The sequence below is a fragment of the Lethenteron reissneri genome, chromosome 15 (genome assembly GCF_015708825.2).
Source record: "Lethenteron reissneri isolate LAM-NWPU_2019-01 chromosome 15, ASM1570882v1, whole genome shotgun sequence".
NCBI lineage: Eukaryota > Metazoa > Chordata > Hyperoartia > Petromyzontiformes > Petromyzontidae > Lethenteron > Lethenteron reissneri.
The window spans coordinates 12,123,237-12,148,157 of NC_083793.1; the positions used below are offsets into that span (position 1 = coordinate 12,123,237).

At 55.8% G+C, this 24,921-nt stretch overlaps 1 protein-coding gene across 1 annotated transcript in view; it reads left to right on the forward strand.

Moving 5' to 3' along the window:
- LOC133342502 (pendrin-like) overlaps positions 1-24,921 on the forward strand; it is a 74,609-nt gene that overhangs the window by 23,611 nt on the left and 26,077 nt on the right. The window contains exons 6-10 of the mRNA XM_061551655.1: positions 8,169-8,316; positions 9,199-9,312; positions 16,186-16,263; positions 23,136-23,231; positions 24,056-24,162. Of these exons, the coding sequence (XP_061407639.1) occupies positions 8,169-8,316; positions 9,199-9,312; positions 16,186-16,263; positions 23,136-23,231; positions 24,056-24,162 (543 nt within the window). The remainder of the gene's footprint in view (positions 1-8,168; positions 8,317-9,198; positions 9,313-16,185; positions 16,264-23,135; positions 23,232-24,055; positions 24,163-24,921) is intronic.

A 24,921-nucleotide genomic window follows, 5' to 3' on the forward strand; every position in this document is an offset into this window, starting at 1 on the left:
ACTCACCTGCACAGCTGACACATTCACACACTCACCCTGCACAGTGACACATTCACACACTCACCTGCACAGTGACACATTCACACACTCACCTGCACAGTGACACATTCACACACTCACCTGCACAGCGACACATTCACACACTCACCTGCACAGTGACACATTCACACATCACCTGCACAGTGACACATTCACACACTCACCTGCACGTGACCATTCACACACTCACCTGCACAGTGACCACGTTCACACACTCACCTGCACAGTGACACATTCACACACTCACCTGCACAGGTGACACATTCACACACTCACCTGCACAGTGACACATTCCCACACTCACCTTGCCACAGTGACACATTCACACACTCACCTGCACAGCTGACACATTCACACACTCACTTGCACAGTGACACATTCACACACTCACCTGCACAGTGACACATTCACACACTCACCTGCACAGTGACAATTCACACCCACCTGCACAGTGACACGTTCACACACTCACCTGCACAGCGACACATTCACACACTCACCTGCACAGTGACACGTTCACACACTCACTGCACAGGGACACTTAACACACTCACCTGCACAGTGACACATTCACACACTCACCTGCAGTGACACATTCACACACTCACTGCACAGTGACACATTCACACACTCACTGCACAGTGACACATTCACACATCCCCTGCACGTGACACGTTCACACACTCACCTGCACAGCGACACATTCACACACTCACCTGCAGTGACACATTCACACACTCACCTGCACAGTGACACATTCACACACCACCTGCACAGTGACACGTTTCACACACTCACCTGCACAGCGACACATTCACACACTCACCACAGTGACACTTCACACACTCACCTGCACAGTGACACATTCACACACTCACCTGCACGTGACACATTCACACACTCCCTGCAACAGTGACCGCACAGTTGACCACATTCACACACTCACCTGCACAGTGACACATTCACACACTCACCTACACCGTGACACATTCACACACTCACCTGCAGTGACACATTCACACACTCACTTGCACAGTGACACATTCACACACTCACCTGCACAGTGACACATTCACACACTCACCTGCCCAGTGACCAGTCACACCACTCACCTGCACAGCGACACATTCACACACTCACCTGCAGTGACACATTCACACACTCACTTGCACAGTGGACACATTCACACACTACACCTGCACAGTGACACATTCACACACTCACCTGCACAGTGACACGTTCACACACTCACCTGCACAGTGACACGTTCACACACTCACCTGCACAGCGACACATTCACACACTCACCTGCGAGTGACACATTCACACACCACCTACAGGCAACTCACCTGCACAGCGACACATTCACACCACTCACCTGCAGTGACACGTTTCACACACTCACCTGCACAGCGACACATTCACACACTCACCTGCAGTGACACATTCACACACTCACCTGCACAGTGACCACATTCACACACCACTGCACAGTGACACATTCACACACTCACCTGCACAGCGACACATCACACACTCACCTGCAGTGATACATTCACACACTCACCTGCACAGTGACACATTCACACACTCACCTGCACAGTGACACATTCACACACTCACCTGCACGGTGACACATTCACACACTCACCTGCACAGTGACACATTCACACACTCACCTGCACGGTGACACATTCACACACACCTGCACAGTGACACATTCACACACTCACCTGCACGGTGACACACAACACTCACTGCAGTGACACACACACTCACCTGCACAGTGACACATTCACACACTCACTGCACGGTGACACATTCACACTCACCAGCACGGTGACACATTCACACACTCACCTGCAGTGGACACATTCACACACTCACCTGCACAGTGACACATTCACACACTCACCTGCACGGTGACACATTCACACACTCACCTGCAGTGACACATTCACACACTCACCTGCACAGTGACAACATTCACACACTCACCTGCAGTGTGACACATTCACACACTCACCTGCACAGTGACACATTCACACACTCACCTGCACAGTGACACATTCACACACTCACCTGCAGTGACACATTCACACACTCACCTGCACAGTGACACATTCACAAACTCACCTGCACAGTGACACATTCACACACTCACCTGCAGTGACACATTCACACACTCACCTGCACAGTGACACATTCACACACTCACCTGCACAGTGACACATTCACACACTCACCTGCACAGTGACACATTCACACACTCAGCTGCACAGTGACACATTCACACACTCAGCTGCACAGTGACACATTCACACACTCACCTGCACAGTGACACATTCACACACTCAGCTGCACAGTGACACATTCACACACTCACCTGCACAGTGACACATTCACACATCACCTGCACAGTGACACATTCACACACTCACCTGCACATTGACACATTCACACACTCACCTGCACAGTGACACATTCACACACTCACCTGCACAGTGACACATTCACACACTCACCTGCACAGCGACACGTTACTACACTCACCTGCAGAGTGACACATTCACACACTCACCTACACAGTGACACATTCACACACTCACCTGCACAGCGACACGTTACGACACTCACCTGCAGAGTGACACATTCACACACTCACCTACACAGTGACACATTCACACACTCACCTGCAAAGCGACACGTTACTACACTCACCTGCAGAGTGACACATTGACACACTCACCTACACAGTGACACATTCACACACTCACCTGCACAGTGACACATTCACACACTCAGCTGCACAGTGACACATTCACACACTCACTGCACAGTGACCTGCACAGTGACCACATTCACACACTCACCTGCACAGTGACACATTCACACACTCAGCTGCACAGTGACACATTCACACACTCCGCTGCACAGTGACACATTCACACACTCACCTGCACAGTGACACATTCACACACTCAGCTGCACAGTGACACATTCACACACTCACCTGCACAGTGACACATTCACACACTCACCTGCACAGTGACACATTCACACACTCACCTGCAGTGACACGTTCACACACTCACCTGCACAGCGACACATTCACACACTCACCTGCAGTGACACATTCACACACTCACTTGCACAGTGACACATTCACACACTCACCTGCACAGTGACAACATTCACACACTCACCTGCACAGCGACACATTCACACACTCACCTGCACGGGTGACACATTCACACACTCACCTGCACGGTGACACATTCACACACTCACCTGCACAGTGACACATTCACACACTCACCTGCACGGTGACACATTCACACACTCACCTGCCACAGTGACACATTCACACACTCACCTGCACGGTGACACATTCACACACCTCACCTGCACAGTGACACATTCACACACTCACCTGCACGGTGACACATTCACACACTCACCTGCAGTGACACATTCACACACTCACCTGCACAGTGACACATTCACACACTCACCTGCACGGTGACACATTCACACACTCACCAGCACGGTGACACATTCACACACTCACCTGCAGTGACACATTCACACACTCACCTGCACAGTGACACATTCACACACTCACCTGCACGGTGACACATTCACACACTCACCTGCAGTGACACATTCACACACTCACCTGCACAGTGACACATTCACACACTCACCTGCAGTGTGACACATTCACACACTCACCTGCACAGTGACACATTCACACACTCACCTGCACAGTGACACATTCACACACTCACCTGCAGTGACACATTCACACACTCACCTGCACAGTGACACATTCACAAACTCACCTGCACAGTGACACATTCACACACTCACCTGCAGTGACACATTCACACACTCACCTGCACAGTGACACATTCACACACTCACCTGCACAGTGACACATTCACACACTCACCTGCACAGTGACACATTCACACACTCAGCTGCACAGTGACACATTCACACACTCAGCTGCACAGTGACACATTCACACACTCACCTGCACAGTGACACATTCACACACTCAGCTGCACAGTGACACATTCACACACTCACCTGCACAGTGACACATTCACACACTCACCTGCACAGTGACACATTCACACACTCACCTGCACATTGACACATTCACACACTCACCTGCACAGTGACACATTCACACACTCACCTGCACAGTGACACATTCACACACTCACCTGCACAGCGACACGTTACTACACTCACCTGCAGAGTGACACATTCACACACTCACCTACACAGTGACACATTCACACACTCACCTGCACAGCGACACGTTACTACACTCACCTGCAGAGTGACACATTCACACACTCACCTACACAGTGACACATTCACACACTCACCTGCACAGCGACACGTTACTACACTCACCTGCAGAGTGACACATTGACACACTCACCTACACAGTGACACATTCACACACTCACCTGCACAGTGACACATTCACACACTCAGCTGCACAGTGACACATTCACACACTCACCTGCACAGTGACACATTCACACACTCACCTGCACAGTGACACATTCACACACTCACCTGCACAGTGACACATTCACACACTCAGCTGCACAGTGACACATTCACACACTCAGCTGCACAGTGACACATTCACACACTCACCTGCACAGTGACACATTCACACACTCAGCTGCACAGTGACACATTCACACACTCACCTGCACAGTGACACATTCACACACTCACCTGCACAGTGACACATTCACACACTCACCTGCACAGTGACACATTCACACACTCAGCTGCACAGTGACACATTCACACACTCACCTGCACAGTGACACATTCACACACTCACCTGCACAGTGACACATTCACACACTCACCTGCACAGCGACACGTTACTACACTCACCTGCAGAGTGACACATTCACACACTCACCTACACAGTGACACATTCACACACTCACCTGCACAGCGACACGTTACTACACTCACCTGCAGAGTGACACATTCACACACTCACCTACACAGTGACACATTCACACACTCACCTGCACAGCGACACGTTACTACACTCACCTGCAGAGTGACACATTGACACACTCACCTACACAGTGACACATTCACACACTCACCTGCACAGCGACACGTTACTACACTCACCTGCACAGTGACAGATTCACACACTCACCTGCACAGTGACACATTCACACACTCACCTCCACAGTGACAAAGACAAAGGTCCCCCCTCTATCTCTAACAGACTGTTGGGGCAAGTGCTTTTAGCGGCACCTGATGGGGTATTGAGGTCAGCACAATGCCCTGCCGCATTTGTCTCCCCAGGTGCTTGACGGCCAAATTAATCTAGGAGATGCCCAGGACCAGTTCATGAAAATGCGCTGATCGCGACGCCACAACACAACACACACGCTACACACACTACACACACACGGTACAACCACACTACACACACGATACAAACACTACACACACTACACACAGTACAACCACACTCCACACACACGGTACAACATACACTACACACACGGTACAACCACACTACACACGCTACACACACACACTACAAACACACTACACACGCTACACACACAATACACGCGGTATACACAGACGACACACATTACACACATACTACACACGCTACAAACACTATACATACTACACACAAACTACACACACCACACACTACACACACCACACACACATATACACACAACACACACAGTATACACACATTAGACACACACTACACACCAGTGGCGGCTCCTGCAAAATCTCTCAGGGGGGGCAAATGTCTGGATGATTGATAAGGATAAGGTCCACCCATGCAATGGATAAATTAACAGCTTAAGCATGTAAAGACAACTTCACTTCTTTAATATTAATGAAAAATAAAGTGACTCTTACAATACATCTTGTTTGTTTCTATACTCACTATTATTACAATCCACTCAGTTTATTTTATTAAAGATTCCACTAGGTGGCGACAAATAATTTAGTTGACTGAAACGTACTTAAGTATGATGACGTAAGCACGTATGATGACGTAAGCACGTTAGGGCGAGCCCTCCCGGAAGCCATAGAGAATGCATTGCAGCGCCCGCCCTTCGAAAAAAAACATCTTTGAATGTAAGTCTATGGGACCACACGGGGCGATTCTCAGCCGGAGTGAAATCGCCCAAAAAGAGGCGGTACTCCACAGAGCGTGACATGACGCTGATTGGACTATATCCAGAGGCACAGTAACGGCTAGCATAGCTCTGTGGTTGAATGAGATTGTTAATGTGATTGATAAAGTCCCTTTCACACATTGGTGGTGAGTCGCCCAATCGCCCTAATGAAGAAACCGCCCCTGCTACACACGATACACACACACTACACATGCTACACACACGGTACAACCACACTACACACACTACACACACACTACACACACACTACACACACTACACACGCTACACACACGGTACAACCACACTACACACACTACACATGCTACACACAAACTACACACACACTACACACACGTTATACACACAACACACACAGTATACACACATTAGACACACACTACGCACGATACACACACACTACACATGCTACACACACGGTACAACCACACTACACACACTACACACACACTACACACGCTACACACACGGTACAACCACACTACACACACTACACATGCTACACACAAACTACACACACACTACACACACGTTATACACACAACACACACAGTATACACACATTAGACACACACTACGCACGATACACACACACTACACATGCTACACACACGGTACAACCACACTACACACCCGATATACACACAACATACACAGTATACACACATTAGACGCACACTACGCACGCGGACACACGCAGTGCAGAAAGTCAGTATGGTTGCAATGTGTCTCAATGGGCTTGCTTAATCTCCGGGTTAAATAAAGGGTAAAGCATCACACACACACACTACACACACACCGTCACACACAGATCCACGAACTATGTGTACCATACAAAGATGACATGCGGCAAGGCAGGGGCCAGACATTGACTTTTCATTTTAAACTGATGACCTCTACAATTCAATTACTGCCATGCAGAACGGCGCTGGCTCATTTGCATTCCCAGTGCCGACCGATTAAGGCCCCAACCTCCTCAGCCCCCCCACCCCCCACCAGGGACCAGCTGCCCACTGCCCTCCCACGGCCCTCTGCCGCCCTCTCGCGGTACGAGGGCAGCAATGGATCCATCGCATGACCACCAAGGCCACGTGGTCATGCTGATACCAATGCACATTAAACGTCGTTAACCCTCCACGACCCCGACGCGCATTGTCACGACGTTCAACAACAAAAACAGCGGGGACCGCCCTTGGCCGAGCTGCGTTTATCTTCCAGGCGACCGCACCCGCGGCAATTGTCCGTCCATAACTGCCACGCACAGGCAGCAGCATCCAGGCAGGGCCGGATTAAGATTGTGTAGGCCGCCTGCGCTACAACTACTGTGAGGCCCCCAGTCATATTTTAAAAAAACAAAGTTAAAGAAAAATAAAATTTATTTTTACATGGCTAACGACAACATAAAATTCAACATTGACAAATGAAATAACTTTTCACTCAATCTCTGGAGGCCATCCAGCTGGCGGAGGCCCCTGGGCTGCAGCCCCTAAAGCCCCCACGCCTTGATCCGGCCCTGCATCCAGGCACCCATCATCCACCTTCCAGGAGGCCATCACCTGTCCAGGCATATTACCTGTCCAGGCTCTCAGCCATTCAGGCTCTCACCTGTACAGACCATCACCTCTACAGACCATCACCTCTACAGGCCATCACCTGTACAGGCCATCACCCGTTCAGGCTCTCACCTGTTCTGTCTGGCGTACGAGGAACTTTGATGTTGTAATTGTTGTTGGATCAGACATTCGTAACATATGCGTGCATAACAAGTTTATTATTGATGTTGTAATTGTTATTCTATTTATTGTGATTGTTTTTATAATTGTTGTGATTATTGTTGTGATTGTTCTTGCTGTGATTGTTGTTGTTTTTTTATGGTTGTTGTTGTCGTCCCAGGCTGGCTCCTCCGGTTATACCGGACGTGAGCCTCTTCCCCGAGATCATCGGGGATGCGTTTGCCATAGCGATCGTGGCCTTCGTGGTGCCCCTGTCACTCAGCAAGATCTTCGCACAGAAGCACGGATACGCTATCGACAGCAACCAGGTAACTGGGTACCCGTAAGTAGGTCGCCTGGTTACCAGATAACTAGGTGACCTTGTAACCAGGTAGTAACCGGATATCTTGGTAACGAGATGACTTGGTTACCAGGTAACCTGTTAACCAGGCAAATATGTAACCAGATGAACTGGTAATCAGGTAGCCGGATAACCAGGTAACCAGGTGACCTGGTAACCTTGTAACCAAATAACTGGTTAACAAGGTGACCTAATAAGGAGGTAACCAGATAAGCAGGTGACCCAGTAACTGGATAACCAGACAGCCAGCTGGTAGATGAAACAATGTGACTGGGATGTAATCAGATTTCTTCGATACGTGTAAATCACTAAATGGGATTCCCAGACACGCATCTTCCATGCGTTGCATCTGGAACAGGTCCTTGTGACTGCGTCTGTCTACCTCGCCCCTCCATCATTTAACTATTTACTTATTTAACTTTTATACCACGCTGGCTTGCCAGCTGCACTGCTACTGATGATGGCATTGGTTGTTCATTACAACGTGGAGAGCGGTGGTGCAGTGATTAGCGCATTGGACAAGTAATCAAACTTCAGTTAGATTACCAGGCCACGGTCAACATCAGTAGCGATTATCTGAACTGGTCCTTGAATTAGTAGCTGGTGCAGTGTGGCATCATCCGCACTGGGGAGACAAAGGCGGACGGGCGTGATGCTGGCCACCCACATAAGCGCGCTACACAGGGAATATTTGCCTTTGTTGTTCATTATATTTAAGACTATGATGCATAGTGATGATATTGATGATGTTGTTGATAATGATTTTAACTATGACGATTATGATGTTGATGATGTTGATGGCGTTAATGATGATAACGATGCTGATAACGATGTTGATGATGATCCACAGGAGTTGCTTGCGTTCGGGGTGAGCAACATCTTCGGGTCGTTCTTCCAGACGGTCGTGGTGAGCACGTCGCTCTCCCGCTCGCTCATACAAGAGAGCACCGGCGGCAAGACGCAGGTCCCGGCCACGCCACACGGCACCACACTCACACACGGCACCACACTCACTCGGCACCACACTCACTCGGCACCACACTCACACGGCACCACACACACACGGCACCACACTCACACAGCGCCACACACACACACGGCACCACACACACACGGCACCACACACACACGGCACCATACACACACGGCACCACACTCACTCAGCACCACTCACACACGGCACCACACACACTCAGCACCACACTCACTCAGCACCACTCACACAGCGCCACACACACACACGGCACCACACTCACTCACGGCACCACACTCACACGGCACCACACTCACTCAGCACCACACTCACTCAGGACCACTCACACAGCGCCACACACACACACGGCACCGCCGCGCCGTGGCACACCAGCACCACACCACACGGCACCACACTCACACGGCACCACACACACACGGCACCACACTCACACAGCGCCACACACACACACGGCACCACACACACACGGCACCACACACACACGGCACCATACACACACGGCACCACACTCACTCAGCACCACTCACACACGGCACCACACACACTCAGCACCACACTCACTCAGCACCACTCACACAGCGCCACACACACACACGGCACCACACTCACTCAGCACCACACTCACACGGCACCACACTCACTCAGCACCACACTCACTCAGGACCACTCACACAGCGCCACACACACACACGGCACCGCCGCGCCGTGGCACACCAGCACCACACCACACGGCACCACACTCACACGGCACCACACACACACGGCACCACACTCACACGGCACCACACTCACACGGCACCACACTCACACGGCACCACACACACACGGCACCACACTCGCACGGCACCACCCTCACACGGCACCACACTCACACGGCACCACACTCACACGGCACCACACTCACACGGCACCACACTCACACGGCACCACACTCACACGGCACCACACACACACGGCACCACACTCACACGGCACCACACACACACGGCACCACACTCACACGGCACCACACCACACGGCACCACACTCACTCGGCACCACACTCACTCGGTACCACACTCACTCGGTACCACACTCACTCGGTACCACACCACACACACACGGCACCGCACTCACACGGCACCGCACTAACACGGCACCGCACTCAAACGGCACCACACTCACACGGCACCACACTCACTCGGCACCACACTCACACGGCACCAAACTCACACGGCATCACACACACACGGCACCACACTCACACAGCACCACACTCACACAGCACCCCACTCTCACAGCACCACACACACGCAACACCACACTCACGCAACACCACACTCACGCAGCACCACACACACACAGCACCACACTCACACAGCACCACACTCACACAGCACCACACTCACACAGCACCACACACACACAACACCACACTCACACAACACCACACTCACACGGCACCACACACACACGACACCACACTCACACGGCACCACACTCACACGGCACCACACCACACGACACCACACTCACACGGCACCACACTCACACGGCACCACACCACACGACACCACACACACACGACACCACACACACACGACACCACACTCACACGGCACCACACTCACACGGCACCACACTCACACGGCACCACACACACACGGCACCACACTCACACGGCACCACACTCACACGGCACCACACACACACGGCACCACACTCACTCGGCACCACACTCACACGGCACCACACTCACACGGCACCACACTCACACGGCACCACACCACACGGCACCACACTCACACGGCACCACACTCACACGGCACCACACCACACGGCACCACACTCACACGGCACCACACCACACGGCACCACACCACACGGCACCACACTCACACGGCACCACACTCACACAGCACCACACACACACAACACCACACTCACACGGCACCACACTACACAGCACCACACTCACTCGGCACCACACTCACTCGGCACCACACACTCACGCGGCACCACACACTCACGCGGCACCACACACACTCACGCGGCACCACACTAACACGGCATCACACAACAACAACCGCCATTCGCCACTAAGTGGCGGTGACGTCACCACGACGCTTGTGCAAGGCCAAGTGCACCTTGAGGCCACGTGAAGTGTCGAACGCCCGCTGACAGGAGGTCACGGGGCAGACCCAGGTGCCACGGGTCGACTGACTGAGATGTCCGAGATGACTGGCTGATGGACCACCTGTGCCCCCTACTGTACCAACTTGCTGTGCTTTAGCCACCCGGCGCTCCGCTTGTTGTTGTGAGCGTCGCTCCTCCGCCCTCCGTTGTTGTTGGAGGGCGACTGCCTCCAACTGCCCAGTAGCGTCCTTCACGAGCCTCCTCCACTGAGGCCGATCTTGAGACCGCTGGTACCAGTCATCGGCAAGTCCACTCAGCTCCACGTTCTCCTGTACTACATCACTCCATCTCTTCTCTAGCCCGTGCCGCGCCCGTTTAGCCCCCTCGATCCGGCCGAACAAAAGCTGTTTAGGCATGCGGTGGCTGGGCATGCGGGCTACATGACCCAGCCAACGCAGCCTTGCCTGCCGGAGGAGCTCACCGATGGGACTTTGCCCAGATCTTTCAAGGATTTGTGAGCTCCTCACACAATCCAGCCTGGTTAAACTCAGGATGGATCGTAGGCAGGCCAGCCTAAATGTTTCCAACCGGCGAAGATGCTCCATTAGGGGGGTCCACGTTTCGCAAGCATAGAGAAGGGAGGGACGGAATGACCGTGGCTGAGAAGACCTGAAGCTTCGTGCGGAGCGACAGACCAGGTAGCTTCCACACAGCGTTACGCAACCGATGAAAATATATTGCCGCTCGACTGATTTGGAGTGAGACCTCTGCTGATGAACTGGAGCCGGTCATAAGCACACTGCCCAGGTATGGGAAACTCTCCACTCTCTCCACAAATTCCTCATCACCGATTGGGAGTTGTGGGGGTGGAGTGTCCGATGGTACAAAATACCCAGGCAGGTGCTTAGTTTTGGTGGGGCTGATGGTAAGGCCCCACCTCTTAGTGGCACGCTCCAGTCTCAGCAGCAGCGTCTCCAACTCCTCTTCTGAATGAGCAGCTATTACCAAATCATCGGCATACATAACGTGGTTGACCAATAGGGAGCCATCCCTTGATCGCACCCGGGCGTCGATCAGCCTCCCATTATATCTGTACCAAATGGAAATTCCCCCGGTACAGCTATTAAAGGCTTCACGAACTACGCAGTCGAAATAGATGTTAAATAATGTGGGAGCCAGAGGACATCCCTGTCACACCCCAAGGTGTACAGGGAAAGGTTCCGACTCCCGGCCACGTAGTTTTACCCGGGCCCGCTTACCATCATGAAGGTCCTTAATAATCGTGAGCAGAGGGTCAGGGACTCCGAAAGCACGAAGAACAACCCAGAGCCCAGGCCTACTGATGGTATCATAGGTCTTGACCAGGTTAATAAAGCAGAGATGTAGGTCTTGTTGGAATTCCCTACACCTCTGTTGTAGCAGACGGACAGAAAATATGGCATCTGTGCAGGACCGCCCTTTCCTGAAACCGCATTGGGGTTCCGCAAACCTCTCCTCAGCGTGCCTAGCAAGGCGATGTTGAATAATCCTTGCCAGGACCTTTCCCGGCACACTGAGGAGTGAGATGCCCTTGTAGTTGTTACAGTCTGTGTGGTCCCCCTTCTTAAAGAGGGGGGCCACCAGGGCATCCTTCCAATCCTGCGGTACCCGTCCAGCGGTCCAGACTGTTGTTATGATGTCATGTAGGGCAGTCTGTGCACAAACGCCACCCTCCCTCAGCATTTCGCTTGGGAGATCATCTCTGCCCGGTGCCTTTCCTGGTCTCAGACTCCGGATCGCCTTCAGTACTTCCTCAACAGATGGCACCTCAGCCAGCCACTCACAGGGGGTGACCTCTTCCAATATTTGAGGCACCGCAGCCTCAGCAGGGTTATCCCCACTTTGTGCCATGATGTTTTCCTGGCTGAGAGATTTTCTCTCCCCCAGGACCTCACAGAGATGCTCAGCAAATCTGCAAACCTGTTCCTGGGGGTCGGAGATTGGATCACCGTTTTTTTCCCTAATGATGGTAATAGGTGTGGCGTTGCAGGTTACTTTTATGATGGAGTTAAATAGTGATTTGTGATCGCGGGCCACTGAGGCAGACTCCATCTCCTCAGCAACCCGCGACCACCACCCATCCTTGCAGCGCCTTACGGCTCTCCGAACCTCCGAGCGAAGGCTGCGGTAAACCTCCTCATTCTCTGACGTGGGATGCTGTAGCCGATGAGAGTGAGCCTGTCGCTTTTTCTCAATTAACCTAAACACCTCCTTTGTCAGCCAGGGTTTCTGGGGAGGTCTGGACCGTGTACCCAAAGCAGCCATTGCAGCTGCATGAGTCACAGTCTTAAACCTCGCCCATTTACCCTCGACATCAGGTGGAGTGGGGGACGATGCCAACCCCAGCTGCAAGCGATGATGAAATTCTCGTTTGCAACTTTCATCAGCTAACTGAGACCAGGCCACTTTTGGTTGGAATGGGGTCCTGGGTGTACACCCACCACCGGAGTGGGAGAATGGCAGGCGCATCTTACAGATGACTAGTCGATGGTCAGAGGGCAGATCAGCTCCACGGTAGGTCCTGGTGTCAAGGACATGGACTCGCATCCGCTGGTCCGTCACTATGTAGTCCAGCAGATGTTCTTGCTTGGACCCGGCATGCATCCATGATGTTGTGTGGATGTGCCGATGCCGGAAGAGCGTGTTGGTAATTACAAGCCCATGGGCTGCACAAAAATCTAACAGCCTCCTACCGTTGTTATTGAGCTGATCTGGCCCATGCCTTCCAATCACTCCAGACCAGGTGCCAGCATCATGACCAACTCGGGAATTGAAGTCACCCAACAAGATGACTCTGTCCCGAGTGGCCACTTTAGCCAGCACCTGTGACAGGAGGTCATAGAAGGCTTCTGATTCATCGGCTTTGCCTGCATCCCTCCACGGATGTTCATCTTCGGTGGGGGCATAAGTAACCACGACCACCACTCCTCGCCTCCGGTTAATGGGAAGGCGAGCCCAAAGTAGCCTGGGGCTTACAGCTTCACACTCACACAACACTACACTCACACGGCACCACAGTCACACGGCACCACACACACACGGCACCACACTACACAGCACCACACTAACACAGCACCACACTCACACAACACCACACTCACACGGCACCACACTCACACGGCACCACACACACACACGGCACCACACTACACAGCACCACACTAACACAGCACCACACTCACACAACACCACACTACACAACACCACACGACACGGCACCACACTACACGGCACCACACTACACGGCACTACACTACACGGCACCACACTACACGGCACCAACACCAACACAGCGCCACACTCACACAACACTCACACAGCACCACGCCAACACGCCACACAGCCACACACACACACAGCACCACACCACAAAGCACCACACACACAGCACCACACTAACACAACACCACACTCACACAGCGCCACACACACAACCCCACACTCACACAGCACCACACCACTCAACACCACACTCACACAGCACCACACTCACACAACACCACACTAACACAGCAGCACTGCACCACACCGCACCACACTAACACAGCCACACACACCCCACAACACACCTGTGTGTGTGTGAAACTATTGTGCTGCGGGAGTGTAGCGGCTAGCACGCTGCGCTACGAAGCCGGTGACCCGAGTTCGATTCCCGATCCTTGCCAACAACAGTGACCATTATCTGAACCGGTCTGGGGCCTCTCATAGGTCAACTCAGCCTGAAATGAGTATTTGTGTGTTAACATCGTCACTGGGTAGACAAAGGCGGCCGGGCGTGGTCCTGGCCATCCACTTCCTCGTGTGCCGTGCTGGCCTTCATAGGCGTTTGCTAACAGCACCCAACAGTCTGTTCAAGGCTATATGGGGGATATTTGTCTTTGTGCATGCGTGTGTGCGTCTCGTGTGTGGGGAGCGGTGGCGCAGTGGTTCGTGCGCTGTTCTACAAACCCGGCCATTAGAGTTCGATTCCCGCTCAGAGCCAACATCACCGACGAATATCTGAAATGGCACTGGGCCTCCCCGAAATCGACTCAGCTTTAAATGAGTACTCGGTATGGTGTGTAAACATTGATACTGGGGAGACAAAGATGGCCAGGCGTGGGATTATCCACCCATGCCCTCGAGGGCCGTGACAGCCTTCATAGGTGCTTGCTAACAGCACTTTCCCCAACAGTTAATTGAAGTCTTGATTTGAAGCTTTCGTGACTGCAGGAGTCCATACTCTTTGGTTCTTTCAGTAAAGTCACGTGGGTAGAAATAAAACAAAATAAAACCAATCACGACGTTTCGATCGCAACACAAGCGATCTTCACCAGGTGGGACAACCACAGCAAGAAAATGTTGAAGTCGGCGGGAGAGTTGCCGTGGCAAGAGGCTACATAGGTCAGAGAGGGTTGTCCCAGCTGATGAAGATCGTTGTGTTGTGATCGAAACATCGTGATTTGTTTTATTTTATTTCTACCGACATGACTTTACCGAAAGAACCAAAGAGTATAGTTAATTGAAGTCTCTACGGGGCATCTGTGTCTGTGTGTCTCTGTGTGTGTCTGTCTGTGTGCGTGTGTCTGTCTGTGTGTCTCTGTGTGTGTCTGTCTGTGTGTGTGTCTCTGTGTGTGTCTGTGTCTGTCTGTGTGTGTCTGTCTGTGTGTGTGTGTCTATGTGTCTGTGTGTGTGTTGGGGTGAATGCAGGTGGCTGCTCTGCTGTCGTCCATCATCGTGCTCATCGTCATCCTGGCGCTGGGCTTCCTCCTGGAGCCACTGCAGACGGTGTGCACCCGCTTCACGGTGGCTCTGAGATGTTAACTACCTCGCCTGGTGTACAGGAGGTCGTGGGCTCGATCTCGACCTTGATGCCTGCTGTATATTTGGAGTTTGCGTGTCGCTCTTTCTCCCCGTGGTCGCGTGATTTTTCTTCATGTCCTCCGGCTTTTCCATACACATTTAGAATCAACATCACGCGTTTGGAGTATTTGTCTCCTATACCTTTTACACAGCCATTTCTTTCAGCTATAATTTGTGGCCGGTCGCTGCGGAGAAAGAGCTGCATAGTTCAGTGGGCCTTACCTGGTAAATAAAAAGAATAGTTTAGTTTAATCACATGGCCTGCACAACTCACCGACTCACGGGATACCTGGACAACCAGCTCAATCGCTCACCAGCTCACTGTCCTGCCGGACCACTGCGTGACTGACTGTCTAACCGTGTGAACTGGTGGGTGGTTGGCTGGGTAGTTGGGCGGCTGGATGGGTGAGTAGGTGGGTGGCTACGTGGCTGGGTAGCTACGTGGCTGGGTGGCTGTGTGGCTGGGTGGCTGGGTGGCTATGTGGCTGGGTGGCTATGTGGCTGGGTGGCTGGGTGGCTATGTGGCTGGGTGGCTATGAGGCTGGGTGGCTGGGTGGCTATGTGGCTGGGTGGCTGGGTGGCTGGGTGGCTATGTGGTTGGGTGGCTGGGTGGCTACGTGGCTGGGTGGCTGGGTGGCTGTGTGGCTGGGTGGCTGGGTGGCTATGTGGCTGGGTGGTTATGTGGCTGGGTGGCTATGTGGCTGGGTGGCCATGTGGCTGGGTGGCTGGGTGGCTATGTGCCTGGGTGGCTGAGTGGCTATGTGGCTGGGTGGCTGGGTGGCTATGTGGCTGCGTGGCTATGTGGCTGGGTGGCTGGGTGGCTATGTGGCTGGGTGGCTATGTGCCTGGGTGGCTGAGTGGCTATGTGGCTGGGTGGCTGGGTGGCTGTGTGGCTATGTATCTGGATGGCTGGATGGCTACATGGCTGGGTGGCTACCTGGCTGCGTGGCTATGTGGCTGGGTGGCTGGGTGGCTATGTGGCTGGGTGGCTATGTGCCTGGGTGGCTGAGTGGCTATGTGGCTGGGTGGCTGGGTGGCTGGGTGGCTATGTATCTGGGTGGCTGGGTGGCTATGTGGCTGGGTGGCTGAGTGGCTGGGTGGCTATATGGCTGGGTGGCTGGGTGGTTGGGCGGCTATGTGACTGGGTGGCTGGGTGGCTGGGTGGCTATGTAACTGGGTGGCTGGGTGGCTGGGTGGCTATGTGGCTGGGTGGTTGGATGGCTACGTGGCTGGGTGGCTCGGTGGCTATGTGGCTGGGTGGCTATGTGGCTGGGTGGCTGGGTGGCTGGGTGGCTATGTGGCTGGGTGGTTATGTGGCTGGGTGGCTGGGTGGCTATGTAACTGGTGGCTGGGTGGCTATGTGGCTGGGCGGCTATGTGGCTGGGTGGCTATGTGGCTGGGTGGCTATGTGGCGGAGTGGCTGGGTGGCTGGGTGGCTATGTAGCTGGGTGGCTGGGTGGTTGGGCGGCTATGTGGCTGGGTGGCTGGGTGGTTATGTGGCTGGGTGGCTGGGTGGCTATGTGGCTGGGTGGCTATGTGGCTGGGTGGCTGGGTGGCTATGTGGCTGGGTGGCTATGTGGCTGGGTGGCTATGTGGCTGGGTGGCTATGTGGCGGAGTGGCTGGGTGGCTGGGTGGCTATGTAACTGGTGGCTGGGTGGCTATGTGGCTGGGCGGCTATGTGGCTGGGTGGCTATGTGGCTGGGTGGCTATGTGGCGGAGTGGCTGGGTGGCTGGGTGGCTATGTAGCTGGGTGGCTGGGTGGTTGGGCGGCTATGTGGCTGGGTGGCTGGGTGGTTATGTGGCTGGGTGGCTGGGTGGCTATGTGGCTGGGTGGCTACGTGGCTGGGTGGCTGGGTGGCTATGTGGCTGGGTGGCTATGTGGCTGGGTGGCTATGTGGCTGGGTGGCTATGTGGCGGAGTGGCTGGGTGGCTGGGTGGCTATGTAGCTGGGTGGCTGGGTGGTTGGGCGGCTATGTGGCTGGGTGGTTATGTGGCTGGGTGGCTGGGTGGCTATGTGGCTGGGTGGCTATGTGGCTGGGTGGCTGGGTGGCTATGTGGCTGGGTGGCTGGGTGGCTATGTGACTGGGTGGCTATGTGGCTGGGTGGCTGGGTGGCTATGTGGCTGGGTGGCTGGGTGCCTATGTGGCTGGGTGGCTGGGTGGCTACGTGGCTGATTGGCTGGGTGCCTATGTGGCTGGGTGGCTGGGTGGCTACGTGGCTGGGTGGCTGGGTGGCTATGTGACTGGGTGGCTATGTGGCTGGGTGGCTGGGTGGCTATGTGGCTGGGTGGCTGGGTGGCTATGTGGCTGGGTGGCTATGTGGCTGATTGGCTGGGTGCCTATGTGGCTTGGTGGCTGGGTGGCTGGGTGGCTACGTGGCTGGGTGGCTGGGTGGATACGTGGCTGGGTGGCTACGTGGCTGGTTGGCTGGGTGGCTATGTGGTTGGGTGGCTGGGTGGCTATGTGGCTGGGTGGCTATGTGGCTGGGTGGCTATGTGGCTGAGTGGCTGGGTGGCTATGTGGCTGGGTGGCTGGGTGGCTGGGTGGCTATGTGGCTGGGTGGCTGGGTGGCCGGGTGGCTATGTGGCTGGGTGGGTGGGTGGGTGACTATGTGGCTGGGTGGCTGGGTGGCTATGTGGCTGGGTGGCTGGGTGGCTGGGTGGCTATGTGGCTAAGTGGCTGGGTGGCTGGGTGGATATGTGGCTGGGTGTCTATGTGGTTGGGTGGCTGGGTGGCTATGTGGCTGGGTGGCTGGGTGGCTATGTTGCTGGGTGGCTATGTGGCTGGGTGGCTGGGTCGCTGGGTGGCTGGGTGGCTATGTTGCTACGTGGCTGGGTGGCTATCTGGCTGGGTGGCTGGGTGGCTGGGTGACTATGTGGCTGGGTGGCTGGGTGGCTGGGTGGCTATGTGGCTGGGTGGCTATGTGGCTGGGTGGCTAGGTGGCTGGGTGACCATGTGGTTGGGTGGCTATGTGGCTGGGTGGCTGGGTGGCTATGTGGCTGGGTGGCTGGGTGGCTGGATGGCTATGTGGCTGGGTGCCTGGGTGACTGGGTGGCTGAGTCGCTATGTGGCTGGGTGGCTATGTGGCTGGGTGGCTACGTGGCTGGGTGGCTGGGTGGCTACGTGGCTGGGTGGCTGGGTGGTTGGGTGGCTATGTGGCTGGGTGGCTGGGTGGCTATGTGCCTGGGTGGCTGGTTGGCTCTGTGGCTGGGTGGCTATGTGGCTGGGTGGCTGGGTGGCTATGTGCCTGGGTGGCTGGTTGGCTCTGTGGCTGGGTGACCATGTAGCTGGGTGGCTATGTGGCTGGGTGGATGGGTGGCTACGTGGCTGGGTGGCTGGGTGGCTACGTGGCTGGATGGCTGGGTGGCTGGGTGGCTATGTGGCTAGGTGGCTGGGTGGCTAGGTGGCTGGGTGGCTATGTGGCTGGGTGGCTGGGTGGCTACGTGGCTGGGTGGCTACGTGGCTGGGTGGCTACGTGGCTGGGTGGCTATGTGGCTGGGTGGCTACGTGGCTGGGTGGCTGGGTGGCTACGTGGCTGGGTGGCTGGGTGGCTACGTGGCTGGGTGGCTGGGTGGCTGGGTGGCTGGGTGTCTTTGTGGCTGGGTGGCTGGGTGGCTATGTGGCTGGGTGGCTGGGTGTCTTTGTGGCTGGGTGGCTGGGTGGCTATGTGGCTGGGTGGCTGGGTGGCTGGGTGGCTATGTGGCTGGGTGGCTGGGTGGCTATGTTGCTGGGTGGCTATGTGGCTGGGTGGCTACGTGGCTGGGTGGCTGGGTGGCTGGGTGGCTATGAGGCTGGGTGGCTGGGTGGCTGGGTGGCTGGGTGGCTATGTGGCTGGGTGGCAGGTTGGCTATGTGGCTGGGTGGCTGGGTGGCTATGTGGCTGGGTGGGTGGGTGGGTGGCTATGTGGCTGGGTGGCTGGGTGGCTATGTGGCTGGGTGGCTGGGTGGCTGGGTGGCTATGTGGCTAAGTGGCTGGGTGGCTGGGTGGATATGTGGCTGGGTGTCTATGTGGTTGGGTGGCTGGGTGGCTATGTGGCTGGGTGGCTGGGTGGCTATGTGGCTGGGTGGCTATGTGGTTGGGTGGCTGTGTGGCTGGGTGGCTATGTTGCTACGTGGCTGGGTGGCTATCTGGCTGGGTGGCTGGGTGGCTGGGTGACTATGTGGCTGGGTGGCTGGGTGGCTGGGTGGCTATGTGGCTGGGTGGCTATGTGGCTGGGTGGCTAGGTGGCTGGGTGACCATGTGGTTGGGTGGCTATGTGGCTGGATGGCTGGGTGGCTATGTGGCTGGGTGGCTGGGTGGCTGGATGGCTATGTGGCTGGGTGCCTGGGTGACTGGGTGGCTGGGTCGCTATGTGGCTGGGTGGCTATGTGGCTGGGTGGCTGGGTGGCTACGTGGCTGGGTGGCTGGGTGGCTACGTGGCTGGGTGGCTGGGTGGTTGGGTGGCTATGTGGCTGGGTGGCTGGGTGGCTATGTGCCTGGGTGGCTGGTTGGCTCTGTGGCTGGGTGGCTATGTGGCTGGGTGGCTGGGTGGCTATGTGCCTGGGTGGCTGGTTGGCTCTGTGGCTGGGTGACCATGTAGTTGGGTAGCTATGTGGCTGGGTGGATGGGTGGCTACGTGGCTGGGTGGCTGGGTGGCTACGTGGCTGGATGGCTGGGTGGCTGGGTGGCTATGTGGCTAGGTGGCTGGGTGGCTATGTGGCTGGGTGGCTACGTGGCTGGGTGGCTGGGTGGCTGGGTGGCTATGAGGCTGGGTGGCTGGGTGGCTGGGTGGCTGGGTGGCTATGTGGCTGGGTGGCAGGTTGGCTATGTGGCTGGGTGGCTGGGTGGCTATGTGGCTGGGTGGGTGGGTGGGTGGCTATGTGGCTGGGTGGCTGGGTGGCTATGTGGCTGGGTGGCTGGGTGGCTGGGTGGCTATGTGGCTAGTGGCTGGGTGGCTGGGTGGATATGTGGCTGGGTGTCTATGTGGTTGGGTGGCTGGGTGGCTATGTGGCTGGGTGGCTGGGTGGCTATGTGGCTGGGTGGCTATGTGGTTGGGTGGCTGTGTGGCTGGGTGGCTATGTTGCTACGTGGCTGGGTGGCTATCTGGCTGGGTGGCTGGGTGGCTGGGTGACTATGTGGCTGGGTGGCTGGGTGGCTGGGTGGCTATGTGGCTGGGTGGCTATGTGGCTGGGTGGCTAGGTGGCTGGGTGACCATGTGGTTGGGTGGCTATGTGGCTGGATGGCTGGGTGGCTATGTGGCTATGTGGCTGGGTGGCTGGGTGGCTATGTGGCTGGGTGGCTGGGTGGCTGGGTGGCTATGTGGCTAAGTGGCTGGGTGGCTGGGTGGATATGTGGCTGGGTGTCTATGTGGTTGGGTGGCTGGGTGGCTATGTGGCTGGGTGGCTGGGTGGCTATGTGGCTGGGTGGCTATGTGGTTGGGTGGCTGTGTGGCTGGGTGGCTATGTTGCTACGTGGCTGGGTGGCTATCTGGCTGGGTGGCTGGGTGGCTGGGTGACTATGTGGCTGGGTGGCTGGGTGGCTGGGTGGCTATGTGGCTGGGTGGCTATGTGGCTGGGTGGCTAGGTGGCTGGGTGACCATGTGGTTGGGTGGCTATGTGGCTGGATGGCTGGGTGGCTATGTGGCTGGGTGGCTGGGTGGCTGGATGGCTATGTGGCTGGGTGCCTGGGTGACTGGGTGGCTGGGTCGCTATGTGGCTGGGTGGCTATGTGGCTGGGTGGCTGGGTGGCTACGTGGCTGGGTGGCTGGGTGGCTACGTGGCTGGGTGGCTGGGTGGTTGGGTGGCTATGTGGCTGGGTGGCTGGGTGGCTATGTGGCTGGGTGGCTGGTTGGCTCTGTGGCTGGGTGGCTATGTGGCTGGGTGGCTGGGTGGCTATGTGCCTGGGTGGCTGGTTGGCTCTGTGGCTGGGTGACCATGTAGTTGGGTAGCTATGTGGCTGGGTGGATGGGTGGCTACGTGGCTGGGTGGCTGGGTGGCTACGTGGCTGGATGGCTGGGTGGCTGGGTGGCTATGTGGCTAGGTGGCTGGGTGGCTATGTGGCTGGGTGGCTATGTGGCTGGGTGGCTGGGTGGCTACGTGGCTGGGTGGCTACGTGGCTGGGTGGCTACGTGGCTGGGTGGCTATGTGGCTGGGTGGCTACGTGGCTGGGTGGCTGGGTGGCTACGTGGCTGGGTGGCTGGGTGGCTACGTGGCTGGGTGGCTGGGTGGCTGGGTGGCTGGGTGTCTTTGTGGCTGGGTGGCTGGGTGGCTATGTGGCTGGGTGGCTGGGTGGCTGGGTGGCTATGTGGCTGGGTGGCTGGGTGGCTATGTTGCTGGGTGGCTATGTGGCTGGGTGGCTACGTGGCTGGGTGGCTATGAGGCTGGGTGGCTGGGTGGCTGGGTGGCTGGGTGGCTGGGTGGCTATGTGGCTGGGTGGCAGGTTGGCTATGTGGCTGGGTGGCTGGGTGGCTATGTGGCTGGGTGGCTGTGTGGCTATGTGGCTGGGTGGCTGGGTGGCTGGGTGGCTATGTGGCTATGTGGCTGGGTGGCTGGCTGGCTGGCTGGCTACGTGGCTGGGTGGCTATGTGGCTGGCTGGCTGGGTGGCTGGGTGGCTGGGTGGCTGGGTGGCTACGTGGCTGGGTGGCTATGTGGCTGGGTGGCTGGGTGGCTACGTGGCTGGGTGGCTATGTGGCTGGGTGGCTACGTGGCTGGGTGGCTGGGTGGCTGGGTGAGTGAGTGAGTGTGAGCGAGGCTGTGGGAACCCCGGCCATACGCAACGTGACTACTTGTTTTTTTCCTCTGCTCCGTGGCGGTGCAAGGCGGTGCTGGCCTCCCTCGTGGTGGTGAACCTCAAGGGGATGTTCACCCAGGTGAAGGAGGTGCCTCGCCTGTGGCGGACGGACCGCATCGACTGCGTACGTCAGCGCGAGCACACACGCACGCATACACACACGCACGCATACACGTGGAGCGGTCACATGACCCAGTGGTGCGCTGGCGCGTTATTCGCTGCATGTCGCAGGGTTTTAGCGGTTCTAGTCTGGCGGCCACCCTGGTCGTTCCCGCAGTGTCTGCGTTGTGAGCCATAGTCGCGCTACACACTAGCCGCCGCGCTCACAGTTGGACGTTAAAAGCCTCGTGGTACCATTCGGCAAGAGTTGGCCCGTTGTGTGCCTTCGTCACTGTCCACATTTTGCTACATTTGAAAAGTTACACCGCAAATTAATCACACAGCAGCAGCATCAATAATCGCCCCCTTCTACTAACATTTGTCAGGAGCCTCCTCAGAAAAGGGTCATGAGACTCATGGAGCCGCATTGGAGAGCTACACAGCACAACCCACAACAACCCACATACCAGCGTGCTCACTCACGCAAACACTCACTCACCTCCAGCCCCATCCACCCACGCGCTGGCTCATCTGTGCACTCATCCACTCAGGTAATGTACTGATCCACAAAGCCAAAGATACCCCACGTAGCCTTAACAGACTGTTGGTGCAAGTGCTGGTAGCGAGCACTTATGAAGGCCGGCACGGCACACGAGGTATAGTTGGTCAGCACCACGGCCGACCGCCTTTGTCTCCCCAGTGGCGATGTTTACACACCGCACCAGGTACTCATTTGAGGCCGAGTTCAGGCATCCACCCACTCACTCAGCACGTGCTTCTCTTCACCGCCCCGTTTGCCCCCCTCCCCACCAACTTCCACCCCGCCCACCCCGTCGGTGACGAGTGCAGCTGCTGTGGGTGGTGAGCTGCGTGATGAGCATCCTGCTCGGCCTCGACCTGGGCCTGGCCGTGGCGCTCGCCTTCGAGATCCTCACCACCGTCGCTCACTCCCTCTTGTGAGACCGGCTTGCGGTGGTGTCCGACACACCGGCACCATGGGGCCACGGCCCATGGTGCCATGGGCCATGGTGCCACGGGCCACGGGCCATGTTGCCAGCTGGTGCCAGCTGGTGCCAGCTCGCCCTGGCAGTTGTAGCCAAGCCCTATTCGAGCGGCTCGCTATTTGGGCCCTCGATAACGCTCTGTGGCGATGTTTGAAGGCGTCTATGCCTCAGCTGTATCTGCCTGCCTCTATGGGGTGGGGTGGGCGCGGGGGGTGGGTGCACGATGACTTTTAAAGACGATCCAATGGGGTGGCCTTAAACAATCGTTCTCAGGTTGCTTTGCATGGAAAGGCGGAAAACAGTCAACAACAACCACGCCAAGAAGACGTGAGATCGGCGGTTGAAAATAACAAAATAGAGCAAGCCGTGTGAAACAGAGACGTTTTTAGTCGAGCTTTGAAGATGTCTAAGTGTATCGGAAGTCCTGACCTCGAAGGAGTTCCAGAGTTTCGGTGTCGCAATTGCAAAGGCACTGTCACTCCAAGTGCGAAGCCTCGACCGTGGGAGAGTGAGCAATGCACAATGTGACGACCTTATCGATCTTGATGGAATATTTGACTGAAGGAGGTCGTACCTTCGGAAACAAATGTTCGTGCCGTAGCTTTCCAATATTCTATTTGTACCGTACTAGTACGGTAAAAAAAATGTGTACCCTAATTTCGTACCTCATATCGTACTTAAGAAACAACAAAGCTTAGGAAATAAGAAATA